Raw genomic sequence first — 20,090 nt, 5'->3', positions numbered from 1 at the left:
CATAGCGATGCTCAGAGGGGTTTCCGGGTTAAATGCAGATCTCTTGGGTGAAGGCCATTTTATGTACTTACCTTAAGTTAAAGGTTGTTAAATACTGTAATAATTAACAACAAAATACTTTTCAACAGCTATGGTAAACGATCTTGTTTTCTCCTTTTTAGCTTAATAATAGCAACCCTGTTTAAACAAGCTAAAGCTCAGCAGTATGGAGCCTAGTGTGGTTAAAGGAAGCGAACGTGTTATAATTGCCGATGCGAAACACCGCTTCACCGCTAGAGTCGATCGCTATTTACACGCCGCGTGCTTGTGTCTTGTTCGGTTTCGTTGATGTTCCGCCGACGAGTCCGAACCAGCACGGGTTGATACGCGATACCTTCGATGGATTGGAAGCCGAGATGGTGAGCTGCTAATGGCAAAAACCAGGTCCCATCGGGGCCAATCGTCACCATCGCGCCGGACGGTGTGCAGCGCACTGGAACTGTGAATGAAACAGTTTCGCTCTTCCCCTGTCCATCGGTCCTCATCGTAGTTCTGCGAGATAGAGTGATCGGCATGATAAAGGAGTCACCGTCTTGTTTGTAGGGGTTTTTTTTTCCTGAAAGCTGCCAGGGAAGAGTCCGCTTAATTTCCGACCACCTGACATCCAGTGGTGTCGGATGGATTGGAAAAACACACGGTGGACAAACACATGTCTCTGCAGTATCAATGGTCAATGGACCAGACTGGCTCAGCAGGTGTATTGAAAACGGGGGGGGGGGGAATGGTGTAATTTATTCATGATTTGATTTTCCCAGCTCCATGTTGGTTTCTGGAGCAGAGCGAAATTGGCTCGAATGTTGCTGCCAGTGTTTGTTTTACGCCCTTCGGGGTTGCACACAGCGGATCGAATTCTAATGGACCGTACTCCGGAGCTGTAGTCGAGTTGAAGAGGGGTCGAAGGACCTGTTGAGGGTCTGTGTTACAACTGGCGGTTGGAAGGCACTGCTGCATTTTTCGCTTTTTGTTTATCTGATTTGGTGTGCTCGAAGAAGATCTAACTCTGTTGGACGCTTATGACACTTGCATCGGACTGAGTTATCGGGAATTGAATAGTCTGTAACTGTGCTTTCCTTCTACGGGAATGTAAACCATGCCGATCTGGCAGTCGAAGAAGCTGGTCGTTGAGTGTGTGTGTGTTCCTGCCTATCACCGACGGTCGTTCCGTTCCGAACAGTTGCCGGAGGAAAAGCGTAATTGGGTCTGCATGGTGATTTGGCGCTCGATGGAGATGAAAACAAGATTTGATCTTGGGCTATATCCGATGCAGGTTTCGCCAATGTTACGGATGGTTTGGTCGGCGCACTATAGCATTTGGACTTATATTCTTTAAGCTGGATTTTCTGAAAATTCTACAAATTATATTTAGCCAAAATGAATTGAAATGGTTTAATGGTGGCTGAAGGAAATTGCAAATGATAAATTTTCATTCCGGAAATGTTCGACGTAAAATAAATTTTGGTTGATATTTCACGTAATAGTTTCATGCTTGAAGCCATTCGTTACCGGAACACGGGCAGGCACTGATTTATGAAGTAGAATGCACATTACACATTAGATTCTACCGTAGTCAATTTGAACAGAAATCCGCTGTATCCGGTGTGGAAACTGAAAACGCAACGCGCGTCGAGCACAAGTGCAGGGCGTGCGTGGTGGTATCTATTCGAGCAGTGTATGCGCCTGAATGTATACTCTTTGCATTGCAAGAAGAAAATCGCTTCAATGCAGGGGTGTCAAACGTCTAAGTGTTTGATTCGAGGAAGTGTTTTATATCTCTGGTTAGAAATTTAAAAGCAAAAGGGAAAGAATACTATTTTGATGAAAACGTAACAAAATGAGATTTCTTTAACGAAATGTTCGTGTTTGCTTTGAACACACGGCAGCTCTAGTTTTACACGACTGGTCTAACGAGTTTTGTTTTTGTCTCTTCGGTTTGCTCCATTCACAGAGAAACGTATATCTCCCAACGTAGCAAACGTCTCGATTCCGCTTGTTCCGGAGCAGCTGAAGGCATCGCCACCGACGAAGCGCAATATGCTGCTGAAGCGGAACGGCACGGCCAACGGAACGCTACCTGCCAAGACACCGCTGAAAGGTAAGTGCAGTTTGATTGATGCAGATGCGAATGTGAAGCGCCACGATGTATGCAATGCGGAATGCACACCGCTTACAGTGTGTAGCATAACGTTACGTTTGAATGTTTTGTTCGTTACGTTTGCTTGACGAACGGCAGATACGTATATTTATTCGATTTATTCAATCGGATTATTTAGCTGATTCTCTTGTATTGATTTGCGTACTTTAAAGGGTGATTGAAAAATACTAGACCCGCTTGAGCTATTCTTCTTTTGAATGCCGGGAATAGTGAAAACCTTTTGCTGGCGAGTGATGTATAATATAATCTCAATTTCACTTTTATTCAGTTCAGTTCTATTAAATTGAATTCATGCAAATCTTGTCGTAAAACGTTACAGTGCCAAAAAATCTGAAAGTGATAAGGAAGACACACACACACTTCATTGCTTCATAATCAGACGGAATAGCATGCAATAATCGCTCCGGTTAACTTTTACCGAACGGTACCAAGTCGTACCGCATTATCAACCACGTTCGAGGGAAAACTTCGAATCGGTTGTGTAACAGTGTCATAATATTATTACCTTTTGGTTAGCCGTCGTAAAATAGAAAACGAAATTGTACATCTCCGAACGGAAAGCAAACCATCCCCAAAACTAATGATTAGACGAGGGAGGGGGGATTTTTCGTTCCCCTACATGAAACAATCCGCTTTTTTTCCTGCCACCCAAATATCACGGCACCTGGGAACAGCCGATTTATGGATCTTAAGCGCACAATCACCCTTCGATTGACCTGCACCGGTGGGACGAATAGATACCCCCGTTGTGGATGAGCAATTGTGAAAGCGAGCAGCAGTCGAAAGATGTTTTCAGAAACAAAAAAAAAAAAAAAAAGGGGGGGAGAAGAACCAAAAATTGCATGACCCACCGCCAGTTAGTTGAGTTTCGCATCTCAGGCACCACATGCCTGTGTGTTTATGTGAATAAAAATAAGAAAGACAACGCAGCTCGCAGGAGAGAGTGAAGCGAATTTTGTTTTAAGACCGTTTTTGCTCGTTGAAGTTGCCACTGTGTTTTTTTTTGCGATGGTTGTTTTTGAACCAAATCATCATGGATCGTTTGGTTTGGAGTGAAAACGGTTGGTGCATCATTGCGTGCACCAGCTGCAGGCTCTGTGTGTGTGTGCAGTTGTCGGCATTTATTGAATTTAATTATTATTGCTGGAAATATTTAAACATCCTTTTTGCGGATGTGGCCGCCGTTCCAGTCAGTCAATTGCTTGGTGTGTTGACGGTTTGATGTATTTATGTGATTGATGCGTGTTTTAGAGTAGCTTCTAGATGTTTTGAGATTTTGATTGGCTGTGAGAAATTAAATTTTTCTTTATGGTAAATTAATGGAGCTTTTATATTTATGATCTACTCATCTATTATCATTCACAATTCTCTCTGCCTTTTTGATATCTATCATATTGTAATTTCCAAAATATTATATTAAATTCATAAAAAAAAACATATTACCAATGTGCAGTGCGCAGAAAAATCTTTCCACAATCCCATCTTTAAGCTTCATTTACTCTCGGGCAAACCATTCTTGCGTGCCGCAGAAGTGGCTGTGCAGTCGAGCAGCAAACAAGAGAATGAGCTTAAATCATTTGAACCATTTACCACCGAACCGGGTTGGACGAAGCAAGGGTAACCAACGGTGGTGCGGAAATGCGTGCTGAATGTTATGTCTAATTAAATAATTTAACGCATACAGTGAGATGCCTATGTTGTGCACATTCCTATGCTTCTGGGGGTGCAAAATTAACAATCGTGAAGCAAAAACCAACCCCCGTTGGAACCTTTTCCCGTCCCTTGCGAACTGTCTCATTAGCAATGCAGTTTCGGTTTGAAGTCGTTGAAAGTGAGTTAGCTGGAAGTGTTTAAAAAGGAAAACAACGCTCAATTTTACGTGTGCGTGTATTTAACCACTTTTTAAACTAGTTAGCTAGCTGAGTAAAGCCTCGTTATTGATGTGCCGTTTACGTCTCTTTCTCTCTCTCTCCATATTCTACTTAACCGGAAGGAAGCACACTATTTACCGCTTACTTCGTATTATTTTTTTGTTCTTTCCATTTTACCAACCACCCGGAGCCTAGCTGTAGTTCCAATGCCACAAATGCTTATAGAGTGGTGCGAAGGTTCGTATGGTAAAAAAGGTGTCTCGTGTACACCTTCACCACCGATCGGAAGTAAATGCAAATCGGTGCGTTTTGCTTCACATGCACAAACTGATTGCTAATGAGACCTTTTTATTCATCAGCAAAACAAAAAAAAAAGCGGGCTATCCACCCAGAGAAGGGCGCCCTTACGTCTGGTGTGCTATTTGTTTAGGGGTGTGTGTGTGGGGTTGATTTATGCAAAGTTGATGTGCACAAATGTGCTTCGACTGTCTCACGCCGGGCACACGATGAATTGTGCAGCGAAAAATGTCAGGTGGCAATCGGCAAAGGCAATTGTAAGAATAGTGAAACGGAATGGGAAAGCTTGGAATGTTTTTCTTCAGACGGAAAATTGGTATGGCAGAACGAATTAATTAATAAAATAAAAAGCTAAATTATTTATAAAAATAATTTATTTTTAACTGGTGAAAATTATGCTTCACATCCTAAATAATATTTAAAAATTTAAACATTAAACTAAAACGTGAGAAAGCGTAAGCGCCAAACTGCTGTAAGTGAAATGTCTGTACAGAAATTTGCGTTCCCGACGAATGCTCGAACCGTCCATGATTGCGAAGGGACACGCTGACAAGAAAATGCTTGTTGCGGTAAAATGCGTCACGCACTGGAAAAAAATGCAATCAGATACAGCGAAGACAATTAGCAAACCAGGATACAGGTGAACAGTGAGTGAGTGAGAGAGAGAGTGGGAACGGTAAAGAAAGGCCAGTTTGTCTTCGTTTAGCATTAGCTTGGACTACTGGTGAATTAGCTGGAATTAAAGACAGCTGGGAGTGGTTCCGTACCGACGCTGGTATGTAATTAAACAGTAACCATCCCGGTAATTCTATGTAATTACCATTATCACTGTACTTCGTCTTAATGAAGTAATCGAGACGCTCGTAGATAGTTGCCTGGTAGCCTAAGCCTAAGCCAGCCCAAGCTTCACGTACGGATTCGGCTTGAGGTATGCAGTGAATTGCTAGATTTTCCACCAGTCAATGGGGAAATGGGTCAAACGCAGAGACTTCGGTACTCTCGAAGCTTTTCCTACTCCACCGACGGTATGGTCGTCGTCAGCGTTGTTGCTGCTACTGTCGACCGCATTAGCAGCACAATGTACGACCCAGATATTCGCGCGGAAAATACTTTCCGCATCGTGTGCGAGCTGCTCGGAAGTTTGGCCTGGGGGAAAAGAACAAAGCGTAGCGGATAATCGAGGCAAGGAGAGTGTGCCACAAAACCCGAAGCCACCAAACGGTTACGGTGTCAAAGTGGGACGGTGGGAGCAGAAGGAGCTGAAGCATTTCCCATCGGAAAAATCTCTCACACGAAGCGGGTGGATGGATTGATGGATGGATGGATGGATGGAAAAGCGGTAGCCCCGTGTTGTACGGTTTCGTGCGTAGATAAGCGTATTATAGCTTACCGTTTTTTTTTTTTGGTAAATACATTGGGCAAAAGGTAATTTTCCCCTATCGAATGCGCGAGTTTAATGCGATCGACAACGTCCGCGAAATCGATCGGTTTGCTTTGGCTCCAGGTTTTTTTTTTTCGGCATTGAAATAGCATTCGACTTGACTGACGCAAAAGAGTCGATGAGATGAGATTGATTTTGAGCTCGTAAAAGAGTGGTTCTTTTTTTTAGTAAGTGATCAGATCGGATCAGAATAATTTTTGGGAGTAACGTTAAGAGCTTTGCTTGTTGCATTTGATAATCAAGGCTTACGCCTGTCCAATATTTTTAATATAATTTTATATAATAGCAGGTTTTTTTGTAATGTTAATAATTATGCAATGATCAATAATCAGCATGAAAAAAAATCTTCCAGAGATCGATGATATTGTTCACGGAATAGCAAAATCTGTCTAGGCTTGAGGAATAATTTTACATACTGGTTGCATGTTTCCCGACATAGCAAATATCAGTTATGGGAAAAATCTAAATATCCGTAGAATAAATTCTAAAACTGTTAACGAAACATGCACTCTAAAGAATATAATTTAATAAATTTATTTTTAATTACATTTTCTACAAAATAGCAATGAAAATTTTCATTGCAAAATCTCCTACTCTTAACATTGTGTGTACCTATAATTATGGTACGCACTGTAGATTAGCTATCTGCTCTATTCGAAGAAGGAACAGTAGTGTTGAATTTTTTTTTGTCTGGAACTTTTGAATGCTAATTCTTGAGATGGCTAAATGCATCGTAATCAAAACGAATGAATTAATTTTTAGACAAAACCAAACTATTGAACCATACTTCAAAAACCACCAAAACTGTGCCCGCAATGCAATCCGTCGTACCCCGAACCGTCGGCATTCGTCTCGTGCAAATAATCGCTCAATTAAACAGAAATTAACTGCAACCAAAATTACACATTCGCCGACCGACCCATCCATCGCAACATGGAATGACTCTTTGCTCACCACAATAACACACTTTCGAGCGCTCGATAATTGCTCCGATCCGATCCGATCGATGGATTCGGTCGACGCTTATTGTAACACCCGGCCACAGGAGTGTTGCCCTCGCGTTACAACCGCATTTATCGACATTCCCGTGTATCGTTCGCAACATAAACAACTTCGAGCAAGTTGTGAATGAAGCTGTGAGTGTTGTTTTTTTCCTTGCTTTCGTTGTTACTTCTTCAATGCTCTACAACGCACGCGTATATGTACCTCGGTCTTCAGGGCCCACCTCACACGCGGCCGGTGTGTTAATCCATTAAAATGGTGCGATTAAACAGATTCCAGCTCAATCGATCGGTGGCGAAAGGGCTACGCACTCAGCGATCGCCATGATCATGATCTTGAAACGGTGATCGATTGGCGGACGATACCTGTTGCACGGTACGGAACGCGAAGTTGGCTCGCATAGCCGTGATATGCTGAAGTGAAAAGTGAAAATGGCGACAAATGACGCGTGCCACCGTGTACCGATCGGGGAGAAACATGAAATAGTTAAGTCGAAAATGTCTTCAGACCGCACTGAACTATCTTGAGCGAACATGCGAGATTGATTGCGGGCTGCTTCCGGCGATGTGTCGTAACACAAGCTACCATCTTTGGTGGATCGGTCAGGAATTCGTTAGCAAGCAACGGACGTCTCCAAACATGTCAGTTACCTAATTGAACGGTGCCGCTGAATGTGGACACTGATTGTAGGCACACAGCCAGGGGAGACACAACCGTAGCACCCGTGTACTGTGCAGTGGTACTGTAGGATTTTAATTGCAAAGTGTGGACTTGCAAATGCTTCATTGCTCGTTTCTTTTTGAAGTAATGCTCCGTTTTTATAATGGCACTTTTGCGGAGTTGCGTACTCGGGCCGCTTCTTCGCCGCTCGGTGTCATCGTTACGCCTGATTGCAAGAAATGTTTAGGCTGCGGCGCTGCTTTCCTGTGGCAAGTTTTCTGCTTCTTTACGGAAGTCATCGTTTGCTGAAGACGGAAGAAAGTGCCTTCACTGCTCCCGGGAGCGTTTCGTCTAAGACGAGGGGCGCAACGTTGTTGGTGTGGTCAGCTCGCTCGCTGTTCCTTCACTTATCGCCGGTGATTGTGCAAAGAGGAAGAAGAGAAGAAACTCAAACAAAAACTAAGAAAACGTTACGTATTTTTAATTAATCGAACCATAAAAAATAATAGTATTTGTAGCGGTAGTGGACGTTAAACGACGCTGGAAGGGAATAGTGAAAAGAGGCAAACCCCTGGAAGCAAATGTTAAAACAAACTGGCGAAGCTTTGGAGCGAAGTTTCGGTTAGCGAATTGGTTCCTCAGCGTCGCGAATTGGTTCCCGTTAAGGGCCTCCTTGAAGTTGCAGATCCGATTTTGTACTTTCACTAAAGTTAATGCTGGCAAGCAGAGATATTGTTTGAGGGGTTCATTTGACTTTTTCTTTGCAACAAGTTTGATGTTAAGAGGGCGATTTTGTGCGTGGTTGGCGATTGATGAGGCGTATGCTAACGCTAGCTGTGCAAATAGTAAAGCAAATTTTGGAGAATGTCTCGTCTGAAAAATGCCTGTCGAAAAGTAGGATTTTTAAACGCTAAACGTTAGAAGGATGACCAGTACTTAGACCAGTACTCCAAAATATCAAGGCAAGACCGTTATTAAATTACATGTCAATCATTCTTTCGTATTCTGATGATCCTGGGCGAAGATGCAGTTGTTACTAAAGGGATTCTACAAAGAAGAGATGTTACGACGTTCGCAATACTAGTTAATGTTTTACCTACAAACAACTGAGTGTAAACAACGATACAATTGGATAATGAAAATGACATCCAATAACTTCAAAGGTCTTACGATATTTATAAATAGTTGTGGGTGTTAGGTGAGGTGTATTTAGTATTATCTGAAACAAACTTTTTCAACTATTTATTAAGAGCAACGAAGCGAGTTTTATCTTAGAGATGATTTGAGGGTCTTTGAAAGAGCTATATTCCAACACCAGATAAGGGCTACGTAAGCATATCATCAGGACTCCGTGCAGTGGATCTGTACATTCTAGATCACACCTTGAAACTAGGTGATTATAACTTTCCTATACTAGATTTGGAGTTGTCCAGGGGTCGAGGTGTAGTCAGAAATTAGCAGACCGAGAACTTTAGAAGTGTCAAGGAAGAAGGTGGTCGAGGCGTTAACGGCTTTCACACTGCAGGACCGGGGTTCAAATAAAATCCCATTCTGACTCCGTTGCTACGGGTAAAAACAAGACAAAAGAAAGCTTGAAATGACAGGTCGAGACCTCTTGAAGTAGTAAGGGCTAAGGAAGGAAGGAAGGAATTATTATGGGCAGACGCCATATTGTCCAACTATTTATTTAGAGCGTCAAAAAATACTTTAGAGATGATTTTTGCATCTTTAAAAGTGCTGTATTCCAACATCGTTTTAGGATTACGTGAGCTCAACATCAGGACTCTGTGCAGTGGATCTACATTCTAGATCACAGCATGAAATATTATATTATTAGAATCATATGTGAATTTAACTTTTCTAATCAAGATTTGGGGGGGCGGTCCGGTGACCAAGGCGATAACGGGGCCGATCTTCAGACGGCAGGACCGGGGTTCAAATCCCATCCAGACCGCCTCCCCCCGTACCTAAGGCTGACTGATTTACTACGGATAAAATTAAGTCACAGAAAGCCAGAGATGGCAGCCTGAGACCTCTCGAGGTTGTAGTGCCAAGAAAGAAGAAGAAAGAAGAAACAAGATTTGGAGCTGGTGGCCGAGGCATAGGTACAACTAGCCATTTACTGCTGAAAAAAAAACAGGTAGGTCAAGGCTTTTCAAGGTTGTATAGCCCCAAGGAAAAGGAGGCGTTAATGTCCTTCACATTGCAGGTCTGAGGTTCAAATCCCATCCAGATCAGAAATAGTAGACCAAGATCTTTGGAGGTTGTAGTGCCAAAGCAGAAGAAGAAGAAGATTTGAGGTTTTAAGCAAACGATTACTACTCTTACCACAGATATAAGGTTAAGCTAATATATTGCACTCATCCAGATTTTGTTGGAATGTTCGTAAAAACTCAAGATAAGTTGCTGTTTAGATTATGCCACGCTCTCGTATGCGTGCCCACGCCGGAAACCACAAATCACAAGAATGCTGTACGAAATCGGAAATACTTTTTTTTCCACCAAGTCGGGCATAGACCGTCAACAGTACAGTAGTCAATCAAGCTCCGTGTCGGCAGAGCAGCCGCCGATCCGTTTGTTTCTTCTTGGCAGCTTTGCTACGTTGTTTTCCTTTCCTTTTTCCGGCTCGTCAAGTTCAGCGGTGCGACGTTTTAGCCGGTGGAAAAAAATGTATATGTTTCCATTAAGCAAAACACGCGACCGTTTAGGGCAGGCAGGCAGCAGCAGACAAAATCTTCAGCACTTCAGCCCTAGTTGGGTCGGTTCAGTTGAGGGAATGGAATAGAAAATCGCGAGTGCACGTGCTCGCGTACTGGTTTTCGATGGGGTCCTCTTTTGGAGGGCTTTGTGGGCGAACATGCGAAACTGTGGTTGGCTTTACTTTCCTTTGACCAGTTTGACGATCGTATCGTTGTTTTTTTGTTTTCTGAAGTCTTCATCGGGCGTTCATTTACTCCGGCTGTCCTCATCGTTGATGGAACGAATCGACGGTCGAAGGTGGTGTTTATGGAGGGCTGTAATGTTTTTGTTGAAAAGTTACACACCGTTCAAAGTAAAATAAAACACGGCAAGCATTATTATTTATGGAGAAAAAAAACCGAAAAACAAATCCATTTCTCTAAACATCAGCAAGCACGCTCGGGGACGTACGTCGGTGTACGATTTATCGGTATGGTTTGCTTTCAAGAAGGAGGGAACGTCTGACCATAGTTTGTGACGGAAATTGAAAGTTTAATTTCGCGAAACAAAACCCTTACAAGTAGGGAAATAAAATCGACGCCTCAACTAAGTAGCAGTCAGTCGGCAGACTCAAGCGGTAAAGGAGAGAAAATGTAAATATTTAAAGAAAGATCGCCCAGTGAGCGTCTGGACGCGTCTTCGAGTCATGCCAATCACAATACTCTCAGATCTTTACTCTGGTGGTCTGGCCTGCTAAAAGGTACTGATGCGTCTGGCAAAACGTTCAACACCTGATTGGTGCAAACGAGCAGCTAACAGAGTCGTTTGGCGTGTTAGGAAACCGACCGCCGGTCGGCTTTTCTTTACCGGAGCTGGGTACGGTGGACCTGTTTATTGTCTCGTATGCCTTTTTAACTTCCTTTTCCATGCACGCGGCCATCTGAGGGTGGTCGCCGGAGTGTGTGTGTTTAAAAAGAGTTTTTTGCAAGTTCATTCGTGTTCAAATTGAAGTTCCTTCATTTTCGCGCATCGCAAAATCTTGTGTGGAAACAACTAGCAACTGAATTTGCTTCCCAGCTAATGGAGTTTTAACGTGGAGATTATAATAGCGCTGCTTCCACGAGATAGCACGATAGTGACTCAATAAAAGTGATTTAAAGCCATAACTACCCGCCGACCAGCCGGACAATGAAGAACACACGGGTCCGAAAACGCTGACCACCTTGCGGTGACATTCCACCGCACTCGCGCCCTATTACGACACCAGCGTGTTCCAGCCAGCATAAATATTCATTCGCACTTGGCTGCAACAATTACAAACGTTGCGTCTGCGTCTGCACCCGGCGATTTCTCCGACATAGACCAACAGAAACAAACAACAGCCGGAAAACGGTCCAACCATGGGAGCGGCAGAAACAATGATTTAATGCGCTTTATCATTGCATTTATCTGCACTTGTACAGTCTGGCGGGACACGCCCGGAGGGTGGGTGCTGAAGCCGGGTTTACTTTTCCATCACAGGCAGCTCCCTAGCTCCATTTTCACCCAACTTTCGCCCACCTTCGTGTGATGCACGCGCGCCCTTGCGATGCGTTTTTGCGCCTCAAGCACCGCACTGGTCTACGGTGCGCGCTTTAACACGAAGATCAATTTGCAGAGATTTGTTAGTAGTGTATTTTCGATTTCGTTTTCGTAATGGAATGTTTCGATTTTGCTCCGAAGTATCCCTTCGAGCAGTGAAACTGTACGGCGCTTTTCCTCCGATTTGTTAGCCAAGCTTTTACCAGCTTTATCCGTCATCTCAGTTGCGTTTTGTTTGGCGTGTTTTTTCCCCCTGTTCAAAGGACACAGAAACATAAATCTGTTGGAAAATGTTGGGGGGTTTTTCTGTTTTTTTTTTAAAGGCCATCGATGTGAATGGAAAGATTAATAACGAAATTATGGACTCGGTTCGTGGCAGATCGAATTAACAGCGCCTGTTGCCGGCGTTCAAAAGTTTCATTTAATCGAATCCAAACCCCTTGCAATATGCATTCGATTTGGATGATGAATCTCTGAGTAGCTGAGAGTCTTGAATGGTGTCGAGCTTTAAAGGCGCAAGGCGCCGGCGGTCTAAGGCCGGGTACGTTTAGGCAAAGAAAAGCAAATCATCATCACATTTGACGGGGAAACACACGGCTGTGGCTGCTGACACGCGTGTGGCGTATGGGACTCACTGTTGTTTCTGCTCTTGAAATCGAATGTGGAGAAATGTGTGCAACATGATCATTATCGTGATCATCATCAACGGCTTCGGGGTCGATTTGATCGGTCGCTAGTAATTTGTGCGCCGCTTGCAAATTGCTATGTTTAGGAGTGGAGGTGGAAGGAAAAAAAAAACGCGCGCCCGAGCTTTTCATCGCACAACGCGGCAAGACTAGGGCAGATCTGACAGATTTCCCCCAAAGCATAGATAGCCGAAATCTGTTGCTCGCCCAACGGGGTCCACACATCATTATTTGGAAATCGTTTTGATTAGTTCGGTGCGATTTTGCTGCTGGTTTTTGGTGAGCATGTTTTTTTTGTTCACTAGTGTGATTTCCCAAATAGATAATAATGATAATCAGCGGTAGGAAAAGGTGAGACCGACTGACGAGACCGGACGGGGAAGGTCGAGACTGGGCAGTGAATAATTGTGCGTGCTCTAATTATGCTTGCAAATTTCGATCTGGCAATGGCTTTAAATCGTTGATTTCTAAAACAAAGGGAAAATATCGGAAGGAAAATGTGGAGAATCGGAATTAGTAAGGTGACTTTTAGAGAAGAATTGCTAAATTTTCTTTCACCGTTTTTGGGATAAGAAACCGTCATTAATCCTTGAAGTGTTTACTCAGGAACAATGCCGTACGCAAGGGACTAACGCTTTGAATGCGCATACCATGCTTTCGACGCACGTGCCCAAGGGTAAACACTCCGATGGGAGCTAGCAAAGATTGCTTCAAGAGATCCCCAATCTAAGACTCTCCCAACATAGGCGGGCTTCTCTTCTCTCTCTCTCTCTATGTCTATCACACTGCGTACGCGCATAATCTCGCCGCGCGTAGTCGCGGTTCCTACGCACGCACACCTTACGCTCAGTTGCTCAGTTACTGGCGCTAAAGATGCGTCGCTGCTCTAGAGCCATCGAATATCCGTAGGTCCCGACGAGCAGTACGTCCAAACTATCTTTTGGAAAGAAATTCGGTGCTGGCATCGCTTGGAAGCGATTCAAAGAGAGCGAATCGCGAATAGCGAGAAGGGGTGAAACAGGTGCCCAAGAAAGCGGAGCCTTAGTTTTCATCACCTTGCCGAAACGAACGGTTGTGCGCGCGTATCGGTGCGTTGTTGTTGTTGCGTGGAGTTTAGCGCACGCACAGGCGGGTCTGAGTTTGGGGCGTTGGTGTAGGTTAGTTTTCACTGGAATCGCTACGAATATAGGTGAAAATTGGGGTAGAGTTTCCAGTTCAAGCCTGGCCAACAACACAGTGTTGCGTGTGTGCATATGAGGCGCATGACAGTTGAGTGTCCCGAATATCTGACGTACAGTGCGATACAGTTGTGAAGTGCTCCGTCTGCCCGACCCACTTGATTGATTGGTGGCGGTGGATGGTTTCATAGTGGGTCGGTCCAATTATTCCCTGGAGCGTCTGTGCCACAGTAACGAACGTGCGAAAGGTGCCGTGGAACGCATTTGCCCTGTCTTTGTGTGTGCGGGTTCTGTTTGATAGTTCGGTGCAACAATATTCCCGGGCACAACTCCGAAAGCGTTAAGTGAGAATCGAACAAGAGGTGCGCAACCGTGTAAGGCAACCTGGTGCCTGGTAACGAAGTATGCTGCAAGTTGTGCAACTGCATGTGTCGACGGTAACGACGTGCCTCGAGCGCCATGTGTACCGCTAAGGAAGCGCTCTACCTGGAGCACATGCTAAGAGCCAGCGACCCGATGGGACGGCTGGTGACCGGCGGCAGCAAGAAGCCGGGTGCGGGCAAGCTGCAGCACCACCAGCTCACCACGATACCAACCACCCGCACGGAACTCGTTGGACACAACGAGCTCGGCGTGAAGAACGGGCAGGCCGGCCATCGTGCCGGCGATCTGGCCAGGACGCGGCTGCAGGATGCACTGCTGGAGGAGGAGCTCAAGCGTAGCAATCGTTTCTGTGAGCAGCAGAACCGCTTGAACAAGCTCAAATCATCGACGACCGGTGGCAGTGACTTTGACCTCTGCCGCCAGGACCGGGAGTATCTGGAGGTGCCGAAACCAACCGCACCACCTTCGACGCACCTCTGGAGCGCGCTGAAGGTTCCGAAGAAACTAAAAGGTAATAATGATAAGAAGGTAGCGTTCGTGGGCATCCAACAACAAAAAAATAAAGGTCCTCTCGTTGATTGTAATTATTTCCCCTTTGCGGGATTGCAAGTTGGTCATTATCAACGAAGCGGCCGGAGGGTGATTGAGGCCGAGGTCAGCGCATCTTGCGGTGCACAGATTCGGCACCCAATGCCCTTTGGTTGGAGGGAGGGACAACTGTCAACTGTGGGGACGTTTTGAATTGACGTTTCCTCTGTGTCGATCGATAAATACGCTCTTAAGAGTGGGGGATCTAGTGGAGTTGCCGTAAGAACTCCAACGAGCGTAATTTGGAATGAAAAGAGTCATTCAAGACACGATTACAGCTGTATCTTGACTGTCACACTCAATCGTTGCCACTTCTTGGGATGTGATCATTAAATGGCCCAGGAAGGTAACGAAGCAGAATGTCTGCATTGGGATTTTAATGACACAGAAGTGAATAATGTTATGTACAACGTCGCCTCTGTACGATGCTTTTAATGCCTTCCTCCACAAGTTCCAGCACTTGGCACTTGGGTTTGGTGATTGAAGCCTTGGTAAAGAATGCTTTCCTTTTTGTAACATTGTTTTCAACCTTATGCCGAAGAACGCAACGTCGATCCGGCCAGTATTGAAATGAGCCGCCAGTTGCGAAAATTACGCGATCTCGCCACTGACCACAGCCCGACCTCGATAAATTAATTATTCCCCACGGAAACTCGATTAATTGTAGTTCATTGGCGGCTTCGTCCAAGCAATCGAGCAACCACCCACCGCGCGCTCGTACCACTTATGTTGGTATTTTACGCTCTATTAGGCCTCGTCCACGTAGCCAATGCTAATTGCCGCCAGTCGGCCATTGCACAAAATTGAACCATCGCTTTTCCTTCCCGTGGTTGGTGCATCGCCGATGGTGGTGCATCGTGCTCTCTGGTGCGTTCTGAACCGTTGTTTCGATCTCGTTTCGGCGATTTGTTGGGCAAACAATCGTTGCTTGGAATGGAAATTAGGGGAATTGAGAATTTTTGTTTGTATTATTAATAGCTTTGGTTGGTAGTTGGTGGAAGGTTGGTCATTCATATGAGTCAAAAATGTTTAACTTTTTTGACTGTAGACTGATGTTATCTATTTCCTTGTTATGTCTTGTGATTTAACCCAAGCTTTGCTTAGATTCGATCGCTCTGGATGAGTTTATTGACAGCGATGTTCATTCTTGTTCTTTGGCACATCAAACGTTCAGCCATTAATACCTTAAAAATAAAATTAAAATAAACATTTTACATATTTACATTTTACAAATATATACAATATTTGTGTATATGTAATCGTCAACACATGCGGTGTTGACAATACGGCGTCATGCCGTAATACTGGAATTATAAATAATTTTACATATAAGTTGTTGGATTACCAACTTGGGGCTATTGTGTAACTAGGTTACTATCGGTATTCACACGACAGGAACGGGTCTCGAAACGGGTTCATTGGCCTAACGACCTCTTTAAGCCTAACGACCTACCGTTACTGGCTTACTAGACTAATTAATACTGCATAGTTGGATATTCAGTCCTCAAGATCCAGATGGGATTAGAACCCCGGAACTGCCCGTATGAAGACCGGTGCCGTTGTGGCCTGAACCACCGGGCCGTCCTAATAGATCTCACTACTTACCCTAAAAAGTGTTATTAGTTTATGAGCATTCCTGTGAATATTTTCTCAAAAGATCCTCTGTCTGATGTCAAGCTTATAAGCATCCTTGTAAATATTTCTTTAAAGCACTTCTTCAAAGTTATTCTCAGTCAAGTAGACAGTAGCACCAACAGCAGCCGGCTACCGGAACACATTTTTATCAACCTTGCCCGGTACGACCGACAGCGATAGGACAATGCCACGATGTCTCCTACACGCGAATACCACACACGTTGCTAAAGGTGGCGTGGTCGCTGAGATTGGTCGGGAAAGACCTTGCCACATCGGATTTATGTGTGGGGTGTAATGTAATGCCGGCATGTTTTGTATGCGTTGGGAGTAATCTCCCAGATTTGTAGCGTCTGTTGGGCGTTGGGTGCCTAGGTAAAATCTTAATTTCGTTGCTTAGGTTGTCTAATGCGTTTGGGAGGTAAAATTGTCTCCCAAATAACTGTCTATACTAGCATTACCGTATGTGAACTGCAAGAAAATACCCATTTTTATGTCACTACTGTCCTACGAAACACCCTGTGCAAGCGACAAGTTGTCGTCGCAATTTCAACCCACCGGCATTTTCCGCTTCATCCCGAGTTTTCCACCGCGCACCGCATTTTATTTCCGAAACATCAAAACACGGAGAAAAACATCTCGCCCACGGTGAGCGGAAAATGCTGCCTGGGGAGTCTGAAAATCGTGCTGATGACTCATCGCTGGTCGGGAGGACGGTTTTCCATCGAAGCACACACACACACACGGGGTTATCCTTCGTATGAGAGCACTCTGTTTTCCACGCCGTTTTTCTTTTTCTTTCGTGCCACACTCGCACTCGGTTGCAGTCGCGGCTCTCTCGGGCAGTACAATGATGGTGTGCGCGCGCGCACACTTTTCCCGTAGCATTTTCACCTTTTTGGGTCGTTTCCCTCCCGCCAAACGCCTTTCACCGCGAATTTCCACCGAAAAACCCTAGAAAGTGAAGGGTTCTTCGGTCTACAGTGTGGAGTGGTGTTTGGCGCTGTTTCACCCTACTCGATGCACTTGTGACGGGGTACGGTCGTGTGCGTGTGTTGGGAAAATTTGGGAGTAAGGGAAGCCGGGAGTTTTCTTCGTCCTGTTTCCCAAGGAGCATGTTAGTGCACATGTTCGAGGGCGCCCATGGAAACCGGGTGGTGGTCACACATACTACCATACGCCAGACGTTGTGCAACAAGAGCGTAACTACGTGTGATCTGCTTGAGGGTGTGTGTGTCTGGTGTTGTTCTTCTACTGCCTACTCCGATGCGGATGTCATTTCTGTCAAAATCCTACCGTGGTGTCCTTTTTCCTTGGTGTGCTGTGTTTTATTTGGCAAATGTAGACATTATGCTAGCTCTTGGCGTGCACTTGTGAATTGTGATGGTTGATTGAAAAATATTTCATCCGAATATCCTATCGTGAACTACCGGAAAAGGATATCTGTATCCTGAAGTTGTGTGCGACACGTGATTCCTCATTCCTGGTTGAGAGTTGGCCTCCATCTCAGCTGATTCAATGCAAATAACGCAATCGATTACGGTGCACCAGTTTCTTCGCTCATCGGAGTAGGCTTCAGGCCTGTTATACCCAGTCAAAGCAAATATTGAAAACGCTTAACTCATACAAAACCAATGAAGAACTCGCTTGTCTTGCAAGTAAAGACGGCAAAAAAGTGTTCCCAGTAAAGTTGTGTCACCGTTTTTTTCCCCACTGCAGCCAGCGTGCCTGGTGTAAAACAAGTGAATCGTTTTATTGGTGCAACAAAAGGAAAACCGGGCGCCGGCAAGCATAAAGCCGTCATCATTCACCGCTGGTGTTCTGTGTGACTTCTTCCGCCGAACATCGAAAGTGCGACAAGTCCTGACGCCCGCCGCCGTCCTTCCATTCGATACACACACTCACGGCTCCAGCCACGGCAAAGATTGTGGCTTGTTTGACGAAGGGTGGCAGAAGCGAATTCTTCTCCTGCAGTGGTTCGCGTGCAGTGCACACGATTGAAGAACGTCAGTCCGTCTCGTCGCCGTAATGAATTCATTAATCTATCTCATTCCGTGGAAGAAAGCCAAACGAAATCTTACGAAAAGTAGGTATATGCGAGGGCACAAAAAAGAAGAAGCGCTGTTTTATTTTCCGATGAGTTAAGCACGAAAGTGCATCTTCGGCGTGAGGCTCCATTGCGGCAAACGGGTTTGGTTCAACTTCGCTTTCTTGGAGAAGGTTTGGTTGGTTAATTGATCACTATTTTTCTGTGTGAATTTAATTGAAATGAAGTGAAAAAAATGTGTGGATTACGTAGAGCTTTTCGGGTTAATGTTGGGATTTTCTTGATCGTGCGTGTCTTAAATGGAGAGCGTGTGTGTCTGAGGCCACACATTCGAAACTCCCGCCATGATGTGGCTCATTGCATAAAACATTAATTACTCTTGCCTGCGTGATTGCATACATCAAAATCGAACCCTTTGTTGTATTTCGTGAGCACAGGCCATGTGTTCTTGCCTCGCAAGAGTTGCCTCCAAAAACCCAAAGGAAGGAAAGACTCGCGGTCGTGTAGAAAGTTCGTAATAAAATTTCGCACGTTCCACGTCATTTATCCCAATTTTGCCACAAGCCACATCAGAACGGTGTGGACTAATTTTGATTAAAGAAAAAGCGTGCAGGGAACAATACAGCACTAACGAAAGCACCGGTGTACAATGGGTAGTGAAGGTTTCGTCCGCCTGTCGATCGAATCCGCTTGTAATGTAGGTCTTTACGTTCGGATCGATTGCCCTAAATGAGGTGGTGCGCCAGTTGGCAGTTTTTGGCGAGTAATAGTTGTGCGGCTTGTGGGAAAATCTGGGTCACAATGTGGGCTTTTCTATTTTATTTGGGAGTTGATCTGATGCTAGTTTATGTTTAGAGATTGAATGCTCAAAAAAAGGTGCTTTGTGTTTTATATCTTATACCAGTTAATAAAGAATTCAAAATCTAACAATTTTTTTCCATTTATTTCATTACAGGTAAGCTTGCGGCACATATTCTCAAAGATAAGGAAGCCAACAAGGAGAACAGCATCAATGGAGGTATACGTTTTTTTTATCACTATTATTTTCCATCCTCAAGATTTAATGATGTAGACGCAATTTCATTATCAGTTTCCCATGCCCGACCGCTTTATTGTACTGCACAATAAAAAAAAACTGTAATCAAAGCCTTTGCAGCTATATTCCCGTGCTGCCGTTGCAGCTCCAGAGCGGTTCGACAGATATCGACAAAAAAAAAGAGGGCATGAAAATGGCATCCACGCTAGCTTCATTTCGATAATGGCGTCTGCGCAGAGATGCGCATTGCATCGTCTGTGTACGGTCTGCCATAGGGGGAGATCGTACGAATGCCGGGTCGGTATGTCGCGACTGGCCACCGGCTGCCAACTCCGGTTGTCCCTTATTGCCCCCGTGTGTCTGCATCAACCCGCATGCTAATCGAATCGAGACGACGGCGACGAGCCGTACCACCATGTTTCCCAAAGCGAGCGACAGCCAGGCGGGTATAGAGCATTGGTCGCCAACGTGTGGCATTGGGTTAGATTTTGTTTTCTCCAATGCTGAATTCCGTCATGCTTTTTTTGTAAATGCCGGGTTGTTGTTGTACGAGAACGTGAAGCACAGAAACGGCATTGCGTATACAAGACGATCGATCTGGTAGATGAGTCTCATATGGTGTCTTCGCATATGTTAGGTTGGAAGTCAGTTAATAATGTAAACGATGCTCTGGTCCTTACAGGTCTTTTGCAATGTAAGTGTTGCTCAGAACATGAATTTGCTCCTACTTCCGAAGTTTCTTCCCAGCTTCTCAAACAAGTGAATGTGTGTCCACATTTCGTCACCATTCTAACATCTCTATTGATCCCCGTATGAA

The 20,090-nt window shown here is 44.7% G+C and overlaps 1 protein-coding gene across 23 annotated transcripts in view; it reads left to right on the top strand.

Annotated features, from left to right (window-relative positions):
- The window catches only part of LOC118512516, a 123,147-nt gene that overhangs the window by 82,219 nt on the left and 20,838 nt on the right, over nt 1–20,090 (top strand). For 21 of the 23 annotated variants that reach the window (XM_036057034.1, XM_036057052.1, XM_036057037.1 and 18 more), the window contains 2 exons: nt 1,985–2,131; nt 19,193–19,255. In XM_036057034.1, the coding sequence (XP_035912927.1) occupies nt 1,985–2,131; nt 19,193–19,255 (210 nt within the window). The remainder of the gene's footprint in view (nt 1–1,984; nt 2,132–19,192; nt 19,256–20,090) is intronic. The other 2 variants (XM_036057057.1, XM_036057055.1) reach the window with 2 other exon arrangements.

Source organism: Anopheles stephensi, chromosome 3 (genome assembly GCF_013141755.1).
Source record: "Anopheles stephensi strain Indian chromosome 3, UCI_ANSTEP_V1.0, whole genome shotgun sequence".
NCBI classification, from domain to species: Eukaryota; Metazoa; Arthropoda; class Insecta; order Diptera; family Culicidae; genus Anopheles; species Anopheles stephensi.
Note: the sequence above shows the minus strand (reverse complement) of the source record. Positions and strands in the feature narration are given on the sequence as shown.